Here is a 16,569-nt window from a genome sequence, read left to right as displayed (position 1 = left end):
TATAGCTAATAATTACACCTAGCTATCAGTAAATTATTGTTTTATTCTGTGGTATAATATACTATATACCTAACACTATAACTGAATAAGTAATAAATATTAATTAATTCATTAAATTTAATATTTGAAAATGTTACAGAACTGTCATTACGCGTGGCGTTAACTGTTAATTAATAATGTATATTGTATAACATCGAGATTTGAGAAGTGGATTGTCCTTTTGGTTGGATTTAATTTTTTTTTTGGACAAACATACAAGTACAGACAGTACAGTAATTAGCAAAGCATACACCATAGTTAAATCTAACTAAGTTAAATTGTTAAATTAAAAAAAAAGTAAAATTGTACTATGTTATATAATGTGCGCCCAATGTTAATTATTTTAATAAATATTTAATAATTATTATTAATTAAACATACTTGGTTAACAAATTGTAGGTCTTGCAGCTATTTTACAAACGTATGGACTATTTTGGATGGTTTAGTTTGGCATGCAATAATCAGCTGATATAGAAAATCAGATGACTAGCTAAGTTGTAAGAACTCTATAAATGAACATGTGATTTATAATATCTATTATCTTTGGCTAATTCCAAACGTCAGAGAAGATTAACGATTTCAATGATTTAAAAATATACAAATATGTATATACGATAAACGGTCAAATCGTAAAACCGTACTGTAGGTAATTACCTACATAATTATATAATATATGTACTCGAATATTACGTTCCGTTCAAATTATGTTCATAAAATATCTTAATATTTATACTAGCTAGTTTGGAACAGCAAAAAGCAGTGTTTCCCAACCTTTTTGTAATGGCGATCCACAACTTTACTAGCTGCTTATTTAACAAGGCAAAAAGTTCCTTGGTTTTGTTTTATATAATATTATTATCAATATAATTGCCAAATTAGTACAGATTTTACTTGAAGACTGAATATTTATTGAAGTTTAGGTTATAGGTACGTAAATTATTATATTACTTAGATACAAAAAGAGGAAATAGTTCATTCATTCACTAAGAGTGTATAAAATATGCAAATTATATGCACTAATAACAAAGTATACTTAAAATCTTAAGCCTTAAATCCATATCCTAAAAAATAAGACAGTCCATGAAATAAATTTGATTAGAAACATCCATAATTCAAATCCTTATGATCGTGTATTACACTTAGTAGTAGTTAGTACTATCGTCTATCTTAATTCAAAAGATGGCATTACATAATAATAATATATTATACACGTAATAGTTAAATAGTTAAATTTTATTTTTTTTTTTAAATTTAAATTGCAGATGTTAAAATTGGTACTACTTTCATTTAATCAATTTAATCCTTACTATTGAATAAATGAATTAAGATTGACTTATTGTTATATTGAAATACTTAATGTGATTTCTTGTAATTTTTGTATTATTATTATTATCATCAGTTTTATGCTGTTAGCAAGAGTACATTTACTTATTATCAAATTTAAAGGTTATAATATTATCTAGGGAATCTCATTAGTTTTTATTGATATTTTAACTTAAAGTGAGTTATAATTATGTAAGATATTAAAACTTTAAAATGATCGTAACTTACTTAAAAATTAAAATAGCAATAAAATCCTATGAAAAGCCATTCATAACATGACAATTAACTCAATATGAAAACTGACAGCATAAAATTGATTCCGTTAATGCAAATTTTCTATATTTTCTATTTATAAGATGAATACAACATAATATGCGTCCTCATAAAAAAAAATGTACAAAGTATAATTAAAAAATATTTGAAATTATACGAATTTTGTAAAAATGCTATTATTAAATTCTTATAAAAGAATATTATTGTAATTATTTTGGATATTTTTTAATTAGTAAATGAAAAATGTATAAAGAATCATATACACCATTTTCAAGTATTTTGATCCAGCGAAAATTTTTTTATTGCCATTTATGTATAAAAAAGAACTAAGAAAAATGGAAAATATCAAATGACTATGTGTCTATGTAGCTCAAAAAGAGTCAAAATATATTTAAAATTATACGTGATTAAGAAATTCTAACATAATCATTTGGTGAAAATTTCAAGTAATTACTACTATTCGTTTTTAATTAACTTTAACTTATTTGATAGTGGGTTAAATTATTATTATTATACATTATACACCTATTTTATTATTATTATTATTCATTGCTTATACATACTTGTATTTATAGATCGGTTAGCAACACAAGTAGTATGAGGCTGTGAAATTGTTTTCATATTAATATATAATAATAATTTATCAACCGTACTTATAAATTATAATGTGTTATAGTTTAAAAGGTTAATTTTAACACAGTTTTATTATTTAAATGAAAATTATAATTTTCGAAAAGTTGTACTACAGTCTTCAGGTATTTTTTAAATTTTATTTAAATTATTACATCAACTACTAACATCGAATGACGTAATTAATTATCTGTTTATTATTTTGTTAACTGTGGTCAGTAACTTTTGTATAGATATTGATAAATAGATTCACTAAAATAAACATGTAAACTATACAAATATGCAATGAATGGTATGTATATAGAATACATAAATATATTAGATTTATAGATTTAGTCGTTTAGTCACACTATGGGTACACTAGGTATAGGTCATTTGGTCTTCAGTTGTTTATTTATCTATACGTAGCAATCGTAATCGTAAACAACAATATACGTATTGTAACCTTAACGTTGCGTATTTTATATTATTATTTATTATGACCATGCGATACACCAATTCGTTCCTTAATATTTTTAATATAGGAAGTTTATCAACGATTATTTTGGGTACGTACCTGTCTTATAAAACTCAAGGATAAACTTTCTAAAAGTATTTATTCATATACTCCAGTCTCCAATGCATTTAAATGGTTCTGTTTGTTTCAAGGATAACTGAGTGGCTTAGAAGTTAGAACGGCCTAATATTTTTACATATATTTATGTGATATGAAAAATTAATATTTTTTTTACCCAAGGTTTAGGTTCTTAACTCAATTTTTTAAGAATTACAGGTAATAATGGTAATATGATAGTTGGTATTTAGATGTCCAATCTAAAAAAATGCAATGTACCCTATAAGTATAATTATTTCTATACTACAAAATATATTTAAATATATTTCTAAATACATATGTACTTTAATTATCTATGTGATCGTATTTTTAGATTAGTAGCTAATTTTATTATTTTAATACGTCAGTGTTCAGTGTATAATTTTTGGATAGTAATGCTCCAAGAGTTCTTTACGGTTGAACGGTTCAGTTTAAATTGGAAATTCGACACAAATACTTTTAATGGGTCATTTTTAAAATTGTCACTACATTTAAAGCCTTATAGTTAGGTATTAACAATTTTTGTCCATTAATATATTTAATATAATATATACCACCCCTTATTATATTTAATGCTACCAAAACCGAAATTAAATATCGAATATTTAAACCTACATAGTTAATTTTGTACGAGCTATACCATGATACAAATGAACATCATCTATTTTAATATTTTATATAATATTTCGATAAAATATGTAGGAATTTTCTCCTCTCCTGTTTAGTGGCTTTTTGTATCATTTATATGGATAGTAAATTTTCTATTCAACCAATAATATAAACAAATGTTTAAGTACTTATATAATACGATCTTTACTATTAAGATCTATGTCTTACAAGTATTTATAATACAATATAATATCAACTTTTTAATTTTAAACCTTTTATATGTACATTATATAAATTATAATATGGGTATGGTATAACTGTATGCAATATGTGATTTTATGTAACTAATAAACATTTAATTAATTCTTGTATTGATATAATCATTAATTTTAATAGGAAACACATTATATATGTTTCATTGATTATTTCATTATTTGTTATCTTACGAATAGACATTTTAAATTACTTATCTAAAAACCTTTTTGGCTTTGTTGCGTGTGTAGTTAGTGAGTTAGTGCAGTATTTCAGTAGATATGGTACGGTATTGTGTCTTATGTACATTTTGAATAGTTTCATACTTAACTTTGTTTAAAGGAAAATGTTTAAACATTGACGGAAATTTTAACATTATAAACCGCCTATAGAAACTGGTGAAAACAATCAGATGTAGCTATCTTGCTATCTTAAGTGCATAAAGCTTAAGTAAAACAGTTGTAGGTATCGGCCATATGATTTATAATGTGATCATTAATATACTATTTTACATTTTAAATCTTTAATTTTCAAAGTTCTTTGCAGTGACTCTCCAAAAATACGACAAAAAACAGTGAAGATATATATAGCGAGTATCACTCCTTTCATCATTTTGACCATTTGGCACTTTTGGGTAACATATAATAACTTTATACTATACTGAATATTAATATTTGAATATGATGTGATTAATTTACTATCAAGTGTTTTTAAGTTTAAAGCGTCTTGCCAGTCATCATATTGCAGCCATACCTTTTATTATTATTTCTTATTAATCGATGTATTTAACACATAGTTAAATGATAAAAATGTAATTATACTGTATCACATTGGTATTTAAAGGATTGCATAACTCTAAATGATCATAAATATGACGTATAGTATTAAGACGATTGTCTATTGTTATATATTAAAAAGCTATTTTATAATTTAAAATATAAATTAATTTTTTTAAATCCATAACTTTCTGTTATTTTTTGGATCCTGATTATCATTTGAGAAGTGTTGATAAGTGACGGTAAAAATTATTTTTTGGGGCGTGAAAATGGTAAGTAACGTGAAATTTTATAATAATAAATAATAATCAAAAAATAATTGATGCATTTTTATGTCAACCCACTGAAAGATTTCAGATATTTTTTTTTTTAAATATATAGAGTGATGTACTAAGTATATGTTCACTTCCTCTTTTTCTTCAATAATACAGCTATTCAAAATCTGATTTTTTAAATTTTAAACTATATTATTTCACTAAGGAATTAAACATATTCCTAAAAATTGTTTTAAAATTTAAGTTCTGAATTTTTGTAGGGTTATGGCTGATTTAAGGGAGCTAAAACTCACAAAGTATCCTCAAAATACGCCTATGCATACACTAATTCAATAATCACATATTTAATAACTTATTCAACAATATTATTATCAATATAAAATTAATTAGTCAAAAATTACATAAAATATGAGGGAGATCCATTATAAACACACCCAAAAACTCCCCCCTCATACTTCATCTAAGCACACACAGATATACATTTTGCACTTGCATATAATATGTATTAACATATTGATCTTTATACTTATATCAAAAATAATTAATATTTTTATTATCTAAATAAAAATATTCACATAAGGATATATTCTATTGCCATGTTACAACATTAAAAATAATAAGATAATTGATCAGTGTAATAATTCGATAAAACTCAATCCGAACCTTACCATCCATTTATAATTATTATTCATTATGTTATCGTTTCGTTTGTAATGTCCAAATTGTAAATACTGCACCTTTGATGTTAAGACGAGCGATATTTACTACCATCTCCCTTCCCTATGTTTATAACAGAACTATCTTAGAAGGACTCGGTAAAAGGGTTACGTCATTATTCTGAGCTACCATCAACAATTGGTTATCCCGTCACATGTACCACAGTATGCGTATTCTAGTCTTGTAAGACACACGTGTAATCCGTACGATCTTTCTTACTTGTTTCACTCTTTAATGGTACGTAAGTAATAATTTTAATTAACATTTAAAACGTCAAAATTGTAGTCTATTTATATTATGCAGGCTGTTTTTTTTATTTTACATTAATGAACATTAAGAAGCAATTTAATTAATACTGTACCTACTGTTGTATTAATTGTACTTTTGAGAAGTAAATATAGTGTTTTTATTTTGAATATATTGAATTTGTTTTTGACATTTGGAAAATCTATGAATAGTTTATAAAAAAAAGCAAATAGTTTTAATAATTTTCTAGTAATTTGAATATTAATATAATCAGTAATTATTAATTATTAATTCATAGATACATTTATTATAATATATATCAATAAATAATATACAATTATTTTATTCTAAAAACATATAACAATCATGATAATTATTGTACGATATTATGAATGGCAAGTATTTGTAGACAATATGAATATAATATAGGTACTGTATAGTTAATATTATAATTATATGTGCAATGTTTACTAGATGTCACTATCACGGTTCAGATTGTACCTCCATGCACGTATTCTAAATCGTAAAGTCGCCCTAAATTTAAAAGAACATAATATATTGAAGATAAATGTCATGTGTTAAATTAGAATAAAACACCTAGCTCACATTCATAATAATAATAATAAAAATGTTGACATGATATTATTGTTAAGCAGATAGATAGGTACCACTAAGGTAGATTGAATAAATATTCCAAAGTTTTCTAAATTGATCGAGTATTTGAGTGTTAAGTCTTCAGCACATACATTCCGCAATAGGGCTGAATTTAAATTTTAAGAGTATGATACAATATTCTACTAAAATATACATGCATAGAATTATAATATAATATTATTATAGATATAATGTGGTCACATTATAATATATATGTACATAATGCTATAATATTAATATCGTGTATTACAATTATGGTTAGATACCGGAAATTCTCATCATTAAAAGTCGGAACTGTGTTCAATAACCCGTTCGAGTTCGATAATATTAGGTCACTTGCTCTCTGGATATTTTGTACACAATTATGTAACAGACGTGGTTGTTATGAGCACCCAACTGGTTTCTTACGCGCTGACCACTTTCACTCAGAAATCATTCCGTATACCAGGATATATAATAATAATAATATAAAAAATACCAACGCACGTGTATATAACATACACGTATAATAATAAAACAAGATATAAAATACTAGTTTTTATTCAGTTATGTCTCATTTTATTTTATTTCTGTTTATTTAGATATACACGTTTTCATAATCTTAGTTCAATAGTTGTAAATACATCGACATTCATCAACGCGTTTGATTTAATATCGATACGAATAAAAGTTGTATAGAGTTTATTATTATTCAGTATTCAATAACGATTTGTGTGTATTATAATTTTAAAATATTTTTTTTAATGTAGGTACTATATGCCTGTATTCTATATGAACCAATTCAACTCGAATAAGGTGAAAATGATAAATAATAAAGTACCTAGATTTTTATATAGCAATAGATTTAGAATTCTTTCATTTAAGTCCTCGAAATATTTATTGAGAACTTCAATACAAGGCAAAAAAATATTGCATCGAATACTTATGTGAAATACAAAACAAAATAATAATAATAATAATAATAATATTTTTTACATTCAAACTGACTTCGAGTTCGATTAACGAAATATGTATACAATGCTTTATGACGTCATACACGTATTATACATGTGACATGCATAAATATTATAAATATCAATGTGAAAATCGACAACCTATTCAACAAATATTATTTTGCATTTGGTAAAATCATAAAACTGTAAGTTTTTGTTCTCGTTGAGTCATAAAGCGTAATAATCAATACAATGAAATACATAAAAACATTCATAAATTAATTTAAAAGCAAATTTTTCGTTAACTTTATTATCTAATTATACAACATCAAATTTATATATTAATATACAATTGATATTTAATATAGGTTGGTGTACCTATGTCATTATTAAACTCACAACGCGGATGGGAAGGTGATACCTATAAATATTTAACGCAACGGGTAGACTAGGATCCATAGGAGCACTAGAGGGAGCGGTTTTGTGGGCTGTGGTGATGTGGTTTACATGGTAACACGTCACAGAACACGAAGAATGTAGTTTTTGGAAAACTTATATTATATATTGTATAATATTTAAATATACATACATAGTATACATCTATACATCTATTGTTTATTGTAAATTTTCTAATTTGTTTAGAAAATATTTAACTAAAAATGAATCATAAGTAATAAAGATATTTATTATATATATATAGATTTTATTATCTATAATTAGCTTATAAAAAGTAAAACTGAAAAAAATATTTGTTGAATTTAGGTAATTATTTTAATTACTTTAGTATCTACTTAATGGACACTACAAGAGAGGATGGACAAAACATTTTGTTGTTATTACTTATTAATAAGATGTTTAATAGTTAATATGTCTTTTATAACTCTGAGTAGATTAATAAAGTTGTACAAAAATCAATTTTTGATATATACAGATCAATTATTAGTATAGATTATATGAATTATAATATATAATTTTTGGATACAAATTTAGGTAACGTAATAAATGTAACGTATTTATCTAATACAGTAATATTTTATTTTACGGAATAAAAATTATGATATTTTTTAATTCAATTTTGAAAATCATTAATTATTTGATTAGTTTAACGTTTTAAAATATACACCATATTGTTTATATCTAGTTAGGTTAGGGTACTTAACATTTTTATTCAATTGCAATTCAGTATTATTTTATTGCAATACAATATTATTTTTATTTTCATCGTATACTTTTATCAATTATATATATTTAAAAAATGCTCATTTAATTCTGACGAAGCTTTTGAATAATTTATATATTTTTATTTTTTCCACGACGAATCTGGGTTAGTTAATTAGTTAGTATTATAAATTTAAAGCATTTAAAGTATTATTGTATAGGTACCATTTTTTATATATGTATTTACAGGTAGCTATATTTTAAATTTATAACAAAAATAATTATTTATTTTTTATAAATAGGTGTAATAGGTAACAAACATAAATATTACACATTTCTATGTGGGTTGTTTTTGATTATATAGCCTTGGATGTGTTTAAGAAATTTCAATTGAATTAATCTTAGTGATTATCTGTGCATAATGCGCACCTCCGGTGGAGTTTGCGTAACTATAATAACTGTAGAAATCATAATGCTCACATAATTTCTCAGTGATTTGGCTTGAAATGTCAAAGAAAATTTCAAGAATATTATTAAAGAACTAGATTATTGTGAAAATGTATATAGGGATATGCTTTAAGAACTTTAAGAAAAATTGCATTGAGAGCTTTGACCTCTAGGTGTGTATATTAAATTACATCGATAATTTGTAGGTAAATAATTAAGATAACAAAAATACGGTTAGTTAAATATAATAATAATAATAATAAAAAAAATTAAATAATTAAAAAAAGACATATTAAATAAATTATAAAAAGTTAAGTATAATTATTTAATATCTATATGTAGACGAGGATTGTAATGTAAAATAAATATGAAATTTCTACTGCTCCTATGTATATATGCTTGACTGATTCTTATAATATTAATTGATAAATAATTAGTGAAATAGTAGAACATTTTCAGTACTAAATACTAAATAGTACCTAGGTAACATTAACGAAACAAAAACTTCGAATTAAGCATTAATGTAACGAACATTTTTAATTAATAATAATAATAAAGATGAAAATGAAAATAGTAAGAGTCAGAAAAGACACCTAAAGCATATTGCAATAATACGAAAATAATATTGTGTATATTTGTTTGTATAATAATAATAATTTGTTTAACTCTTTCACACAATGTATACCTTTATGATTGATTTTATTTCAGGTGATGAGTTGATAGTATAGAATTGTTTAAAAATGGAATCACCCGGAATGGCTCTAAGTGATAAGTATGGGGGTGATAATCCTCCAGCCATTATGGTCAGAGGCGCATACAAGAGATACAATCCTTACAGTGTCGTTCTTAGAGGTCTCAACATGACTGTACCCGAAGGAACTATGTAAGAAAATTAATATTAAATATTATTATTCCTATTGGAAATTAGTTCAAAATACAAATATTTAAATAATTTATTATATAGTCATAATATAAACCCATAGTTAAAATTCTAGATGAAAAAACTTTCCTGAGATTTAAAACATGAATGTATAATACTATCTGCATGAAATCGAAAAAATACATTATTGCTATTTAAAAAAAGTATCTTTACTCTTACTTCTATAGTAATAATTAGTAGGTAAGACAGAACGGTATTAAATGATTTAGAAAAAAATATTTTTACCTATCTTAATATACAAGTAACAAGTACCTATACTAATCAACAATTTGTGTGTTGTATTGAACATATCTATATCTATTATATCATAGCTGGAGAAAGGCGATTACAATTAACGATACATCAGGGTCATTGATGCAATGGCATAATATAAATATGTTGTACATCATTATGTCTTTACTAATTATGTAAACTTTCTATATCAGTTATATTTTATATATCTACCATACAATAAAAACTTAAAGATAGGTAGTATTTAATAAAATTGACACAAAGGAATTGTTATTTTTTAAAAGTTGAAAATATCACATACTACTCAATGATATGAAACAATAAACATTTTGAATAACACATATAATTATAATATTTTTTAAATGTAACAATTAAATTATAACGACTGATGGAAATATTAAGACTTGATAATAATATTAGGTAATATATTATGATTTTTAATTTGTATATACTATATATAGTTAATATAGGTTTGTTGAATTCATACGCCGGCTAAAAAAGCTGCCGCAATTTTGTATGCAAAACCAACCTCTTATAACATATTTAAAAAATAAATATAATTACAATTTAGAAAGTAAAAGGTACCTAACTGTTTATGGCAAGCTATTAGACTTAAATAACCATACAATATAACTACAAATAATGATATTATTGCTCTATCAGATTTTATAAGAAAATCTTTGTAAATAACGTAACCTATATTAGCTTAAAAGTATAATATAACAATTAATGTTATAATATATCTGTATAATTTATTGGATTATTTGGGTTCATAGATATGGTCTTCTCGGTCCCAGTGGTTGTGGTAAAACTACCTTACTCAGCTGTATGGTTGGACGGTGTCAGCTCGATGCTGGGGATATACAAGTCAAAGCTAGGACGAAGTCTAACATCGGATATATGCCTCAAGTAATTATTGTTAAAATATTTTAGGCGTAGATCAGGGACTGATTTACCATTTTTTCGCACCAAGGCATTACAACACTATTAGGTATATTATATAAATAAAAGTAGAAATACACAGAAAAATTGCGGCGCCCCCGAAAGATGTTACGCCCTAGACATGTGCTTAGGTTTCCTATGCGTAAATCCGCCCCTGACGTAGATACATTGATAAATAAGTTTAATTAAGTATTAATAGTATTATGTATATTTTTTTTCAGGAACTCGCTCTGTACCAAGAATTTAGTATTAAAGAAACAATGACCTATTATGGCCGTTTATTTGGTATGAGCCATAAACAAATAGAAACCAGAACGTATGAACTGTTAAAATTTTTAGAACTGCCAAATGAAAATAATATTGTTAGTCGACTGAGGTAAATTTAAACGTATATTGTTTATGTATATTGCTATCACAAGTCATAAACTCACAATATATTCAAATAATTTATAATTTTAAATCTATTAAAGATTGATAATATAAACATGTATTTAAATATAAAAGTATTTATGACTTGACATTTATAGTAATATTATTTTATAGTGGTGGTCAAGAAAGAAGAGTGTCTTTTGCAGTTGCATTACTTCACGATCCTCAACTTCTTATTTTAGACGAACCTACCGTAGGGGTAGATCCCGTGTTGAGTGCTAGGTAAGTACATAGATATAATGTTAATTATAATTAACCAATTGTTTTGTTTGTCTTATTTATTTATTTGGTAATAAATGACTGTATTTGTGTAGCATTTGGCAACATCTTCTAGACATGACGGCTAATGGAAATAAAACAGTTGTGATTACCACACATTATATTGAAGAAGCCAGACAAGCACATACGGTAAGTAATTATTAATTAAATAAACATTTATACGAGAACAACAGTGCATAATATACTACATTATAAAATAATACAGGATATAATGGATGGTTATAATAAATATAAATTAATATATTAATATATTAATTGTATAATGTATATTTAATCTAATTTTAAATTTAAAGTATTTTGATGATTATAACAATATAATTATATAATGAAATATATTATTGTAATTATTTTCGAAAAGCTTTTTTGAGGAAACTTATGTTAAATTATATAAAAATATGAGCAAGTACCTCGGTATTAATTTTTTATGAAAATGTTGAAATTATATTTCTGGGTAAATCGAGTTTCATTCAATTCGACAATCATTTTTAACAAGTTGAGATATTATTATTATTATTATTATTACAATTTTGGTTTGAGTTTAAATAAAGTACTTTATGATGGCCCATTTATCATATCTATATTTTTACATAATGGGTAGTCAAATTTTATAGTTTAATAAATTATTATACTTAATTTTTTTTAATATTACATTAGAATAAATGCAAGTCGGCTATTATACAATTAAGAAATTAATAGGTAATAGGTATGTATATATAAGTGTGAATTTATAAGTAGTGTATATAATATTATACTATATATCATATACATCCTCCCAACAGTGTATGCTATAATTAGGTAAGATACCAAATAATATTGAATGATATTTGAATTGAATAAAAGCGTTTAATTAGATTGAAGTAAAACTTGATTGGCTAACCGTAGTATTCTGTGCACGAAATCATTGTGGGTGTAGGAAGTAAATTGTGAAGGAATGTAAAAATGAGTTTGATTGATACGAGAGAGAATTTCAGTTGCGTCTATTGAATTATTGGGAAGAGTATAAAATATACTGAGAGTTAATACACTTAATGAGGACAGAATAACAAATAAGGGATATTTAGATAATGAATAATGTCAGAGCCACTATTTTAAGTTCATGGTGATTTAATTCCTAAAGGCAGCGATGAATAAAAATGTTTCATAATTTTTTTTCCAAAAGTACTTTTCGTTTATGTTTAAACCTTTTTTAATTGGTGGTATAAAGATATTTTACACGTTGTTTAATTTATTTTATTATTTATTTACAGATTGGATTAATGCGAGATGGTACATTATTAGCTGAAGAATCTCCAAGCCAACTTCTTTTAAAACACAATTGCTCAACTTTAGAACAAGCTTTCCTAGAACTAAGCAAACGCCAAACAAGAAGTAGTATTATGGATAAAGAAGATGAAAATTGTGTATGTAGAATTACCAGAATTATGTTTAATTTTGCTTGTAGATTTTATTTAAAATAATTATTAAAGTAATTTTTATTTTTCATAATATTGGTTGTAAATCCTTAGGAAAGTTTTGTTATGCAAAACACAACTATTTTGGATTAAAACTATTTCAAATATTTTTTTAAATAAATTAATGTTAAAAATTCTGAAAATTTTGAGAAAAAAACATATTAAAATTAAAATTAAATTATTTTAGAAAAGTAACTACTGAATTATTTTTTTTTATTCTTAAATATTTTTAAAACCAAATGTACTTATTGGTATTTTTTGTTGTATGATAACTATTGAGTATATCATTTTAATTTACATTCAAATGTAGTAGTATAACGTGCCTATTGTAAAATCCAATAGAAATAGTTCTAAATGAGATAAATATTTTTTACTAATTTATTATGGAATTAACTCTAAACAATTATAAATAATCAATGTATATTTTTAGAATATTGAAACATATCCCGTGCCAAGTAGAAAACCATTGGCACCACTGAAACCGGATAATATTTGTTCAAAATCGAGAATTGTAGCACAATTATTGAAAAACTTTTACTGGATGAAAAGAAATATACCGTAAGTACTAAATATCAGAATAAGTACATTTAGTCACTATATTTTGTCACTCACCACAGAATATAAATTATAGTTCAATAATTGAAATTGTTATAGTAAACCATAAAAAAAATCTATTATTTTTTGACCAATCATATTCATAAATTACTATTTTGTACTACAATACAGGTCGCAGTGATCGGCATATAAATTATACAACTTATTATTGCATTAAAAAAGAATTAAAACTAAGTATATTAATGCCATCGTATGTTAATTTTACAAATGTTCTGTGTAGGATTATGTGTTTCCTAATGATCTTGCCTGTCGTGCAATGTTACTTATTTTGCACTTGTATTGGTCGTGATCCCCAAGGATTGAAATTAGGAGTAGTCAACGAAGAGCTTAAAAATGGTATGTCAAGTTGCAGTAATTATCCGTCGAGTGGATGCAATTTCAGTGTACCACTAAGTTGTCGGTATTTACAAAACTTAAAGGACAAGAGTTACAAATTGGTTAGTATTAAACTATTATAGTTATTAGTTAACTTTTTCGATTGTCGATAAAAATTAAATCATAACTCCTACGATTAAAAAAAAAACAGATAGAGTACGATTCTCTGGACGAAGCGAAATTCGCCGTCAAGAAGAATAAGGTTTGGGGAGTGTTATATTTCGAAGAAGGTTATTCAGAATCGCTCGGTGCACGTATCAAAATGCCCGAAAATATAACAGATAGGGTCTTAAACATCAGCGATGTCAATATATGGCAAGACATGTCCAGTAAGTACATATATTATTTTTCAAAAATAATTTTTATTTTATGAAATTTGTTATTCGTTTTAACATTAAAAATCTTTCTTCGTTGTTGTTACAGACCAGTATGTGAGTAACCTGTTACGAAGGGATATGCTTTCAAGGTATGTGATGTTTTTAGAAAGTGTATTCAGGGACTGTGATTGGCCCATTGCGTTGGCTGATATACCGATCAAGGTAATAATTTGGAAATAATTGTTGGTCATTATAGTATAATAATATGTTTCTTCATTGTACTTGTTTAGTTGGAAGATGCGATTTATGGAGATAATAACCCAAGTTTCGGACATTTCACAGCTCCGGCCATAATATCATTGTTGGTTTATTTTCATATTAAATAATAAATAATTAAATAGCAACGTGCACTGATAAACATGTTCTTACGATACATATAATATATTATAGAAATATAAATAAAAATGTATTTATGTACACTATTTGGTGTTCAACAATACACAAACGATACAATTTTACGCTTATCAGAATAACTAATAACGGCGTGTATAATAACCTTTTTAATATAAAAAAAATTTAATTCACAGATTTGAGTTCTATCTCCCGATGGTATTTACTGTGGGAGCGATATTGATGGAAAAAATGGGAGGATTGTTGGAGCGAAGTCTCGTTGCCGGTATAAATTATTTAAAATACAATTAATTAATTATATTTAAATTTTAAGCGGTCCGAAACCACCCCGTGCATCTAATACGACTTATCGAATCTTTCTTTTTGACAAGGTGTCACTGTGACGGAAGTAATATTGTCTCACATTGTTGTACAGTACATCGTTTTGAGCGTTCAAACGGCGTTGATGATGTTGGTGTTGTTTGTGTTCTTCGATAATCCCATGGTGGGCAGTCTGGTGTGGTCTCTGTCTTTACTATTCTTGACGGGGACCAGTGGCATGTGTTACGGTAAGTGAACACTATATACTATATAGGTGTATACAAGGTATATATAAAAAAGTAGCTAGAGCACCAGCACGGAAGAAAGCGGACACTATAGGAACGGAATTTAGAAACTTACCTATGTCGCATTCTATACGTTCAAGTTTCGGCGACTCGTGGTTATATAATAGGTACTAAATATGTACATTTTATTTTTAATAAAGGATTTATGGTCTCGGTGTTCTGCAACACGGATACGTCTGCCACGTTCATGGGCTTGGGCAGTTTTTTCCCTCTAGCTATGCTCAGTGGAATGATTTGGCCGCTGGAAGGCATGCATTGGATACTGAGATCGGTTGGATGGATTTTGCCGATCACGTTGTCCACGGAGTCGTTCAGGGCCCTGTCCGCCAGAGATTGGTCGATTACGCATCCAACGGTTTATAAAGGATTTTTGTCCGCATCTGGATGGATTGGTGTATTTATGTTGGTTACCATAATTGTGGTAAAGAAAAACAACGGTTTACGAAATGTTACCAAATAATATTTATAAATAAAATGTAAATAAATGTATTATAAGTCATGTACAAGTTGAGATTACGTCCGTTTATTATATTGTATCAAAATGATGCAGATTGTGTTTTATACTGTTAAAATTAGGTTTATCAGCGTTTTTTTTTAATTTCTCGGTTATTAGATAATTATAATAAATTATAGCCTATATGTATTATATATATATATTATATTATTATATAATGTTATAGAATTACCGACAATTATAATAGTTTTGAACAAATTATATAAATTTATTGATGAAAAATTACTATTATTTTAACTTTATTTGTGTACCATATATAATATCTGAATCTTATTGCTGACAATTATTTTATTAGTCTATGTGGTATTGTGGTTTTTACGAATATAATAACATCATGCAGGATGTTTCTACTTGTCGTATAAGCGTAACGCCTCATACGCCTGTTGAGGCGTCAAAAGGCATCTTAAACTACCTATTACAATTTAAAATGGGTCGTAACCTAGTTCACATTATAGAATTATACAGTCATTCACCACTATTGTAATGTTAGCGTCACTCAAACGTCTCAAACAATTGGTGAAGAAGAGGAGGACATTC

At 25.8% G+C, this 16,569-nt stretch overlaps 1 protein-coding gene across 4 annotated transcripts; it reads left to right on the top strand.

Annotated features, from left to right (window-relative positions):
• The first annotated feature begins 4,254 nt into the window (after positions 1 to 4,254).
• LOC132921225 (ABC transporter G family member 23-like) lies at positions 4,255 to 16,254 on the top strand. Of its 4 annotated transcripts, none has more exons than XM_060984118.1 (15): positions 4,255 to 4,352; positions 9,632 to 9,806; positions 10,871 to 11,003; positions 11,258 to 11,412; positions 11,580 to 11,687; positions 11,780 to 11,873; positions 12,992 to 13,144; positions 13,626 to 13,753; positions 14,031 to 14,247; positions 14,337 to 14,514; positions 14,609 to 14,724; positions 14,793 to 14,863; positions 15,090 to 15,178; positions 15,285 to 15,461; positions 15,659 to 16,254. In XM_060984118.1, exons 2-15 carry the CDS (start codon positions 9,664 to 9,666, stop codon positions 15,976 to 15,978), a joined length of 2,082 nt encoding a protein of 693 aa, XP_060840101.1. In that variant the 5' UTR covers positions 4,255 to 4,352; positions 9,632 to 9,663; the 3' UTR covers positions 15,979 to 16,254. The 4 variants fall into 4 exon arrangements, with proteins under 4 accessions (XP_060840101.1, XP_060840097.1, XP_060840100.1 ...); XM_060984114.1 differs by lacking the exon at positions 4,255 to 4,352 and adding an exon at positions 5,587 to 5,723; XM_060984117.1 differs by lacking the exon at positions 4,255 to 4,352 and adding an exon at positions 5,651 to 5,727.
• Positions 16,255 to 16,569: the final 315 nt, after the last annotated feature.

Source organism: Rhopalosiphum padi, chromosome 2 (genome assembly GCF_020882245.1).
Source record: "Rhopalosiphum padi isolate XX-2018 chromosome 2, ASM2088224v1, whole genome shotgun sequence".
In the NCBI taxonomy this organism is placed as follows: domain Eukaryota; kingdom Metazoa; phylum Arthropoda; class Insecta; order Hemiptera; family Aphididae; genus Rhopalosiphum; species Rhopalosiphum padi.
Note: the sequence above shows the minus strand (reverse complement) of the source record. Positions and strands in the feature narration are given on the sequence as shown.

Coding starts and splice junctions, on each gene's coding strand:
- LOC132921225 (XM_060984118.1), top strand. CDS start 9,664: ATGGAATCACCCGGAATGGCTCTAAGTGATAAGTATGGGGGTGATAAT. Junction 11,688..11,779: donor GATCCCGTGTTGAGTGCTAG/GTAAGTACATAG, acceptor GTATTTGTGTAG/CATTTGGCAACATCTTCTAG. Junction 14,248..14,336: donor AGGACAAGAGTTACAAATTG/GTTAGTATTAAA, acceptor AAAAAAAAACAG/ATAGAGTACGATTCTCTGGA.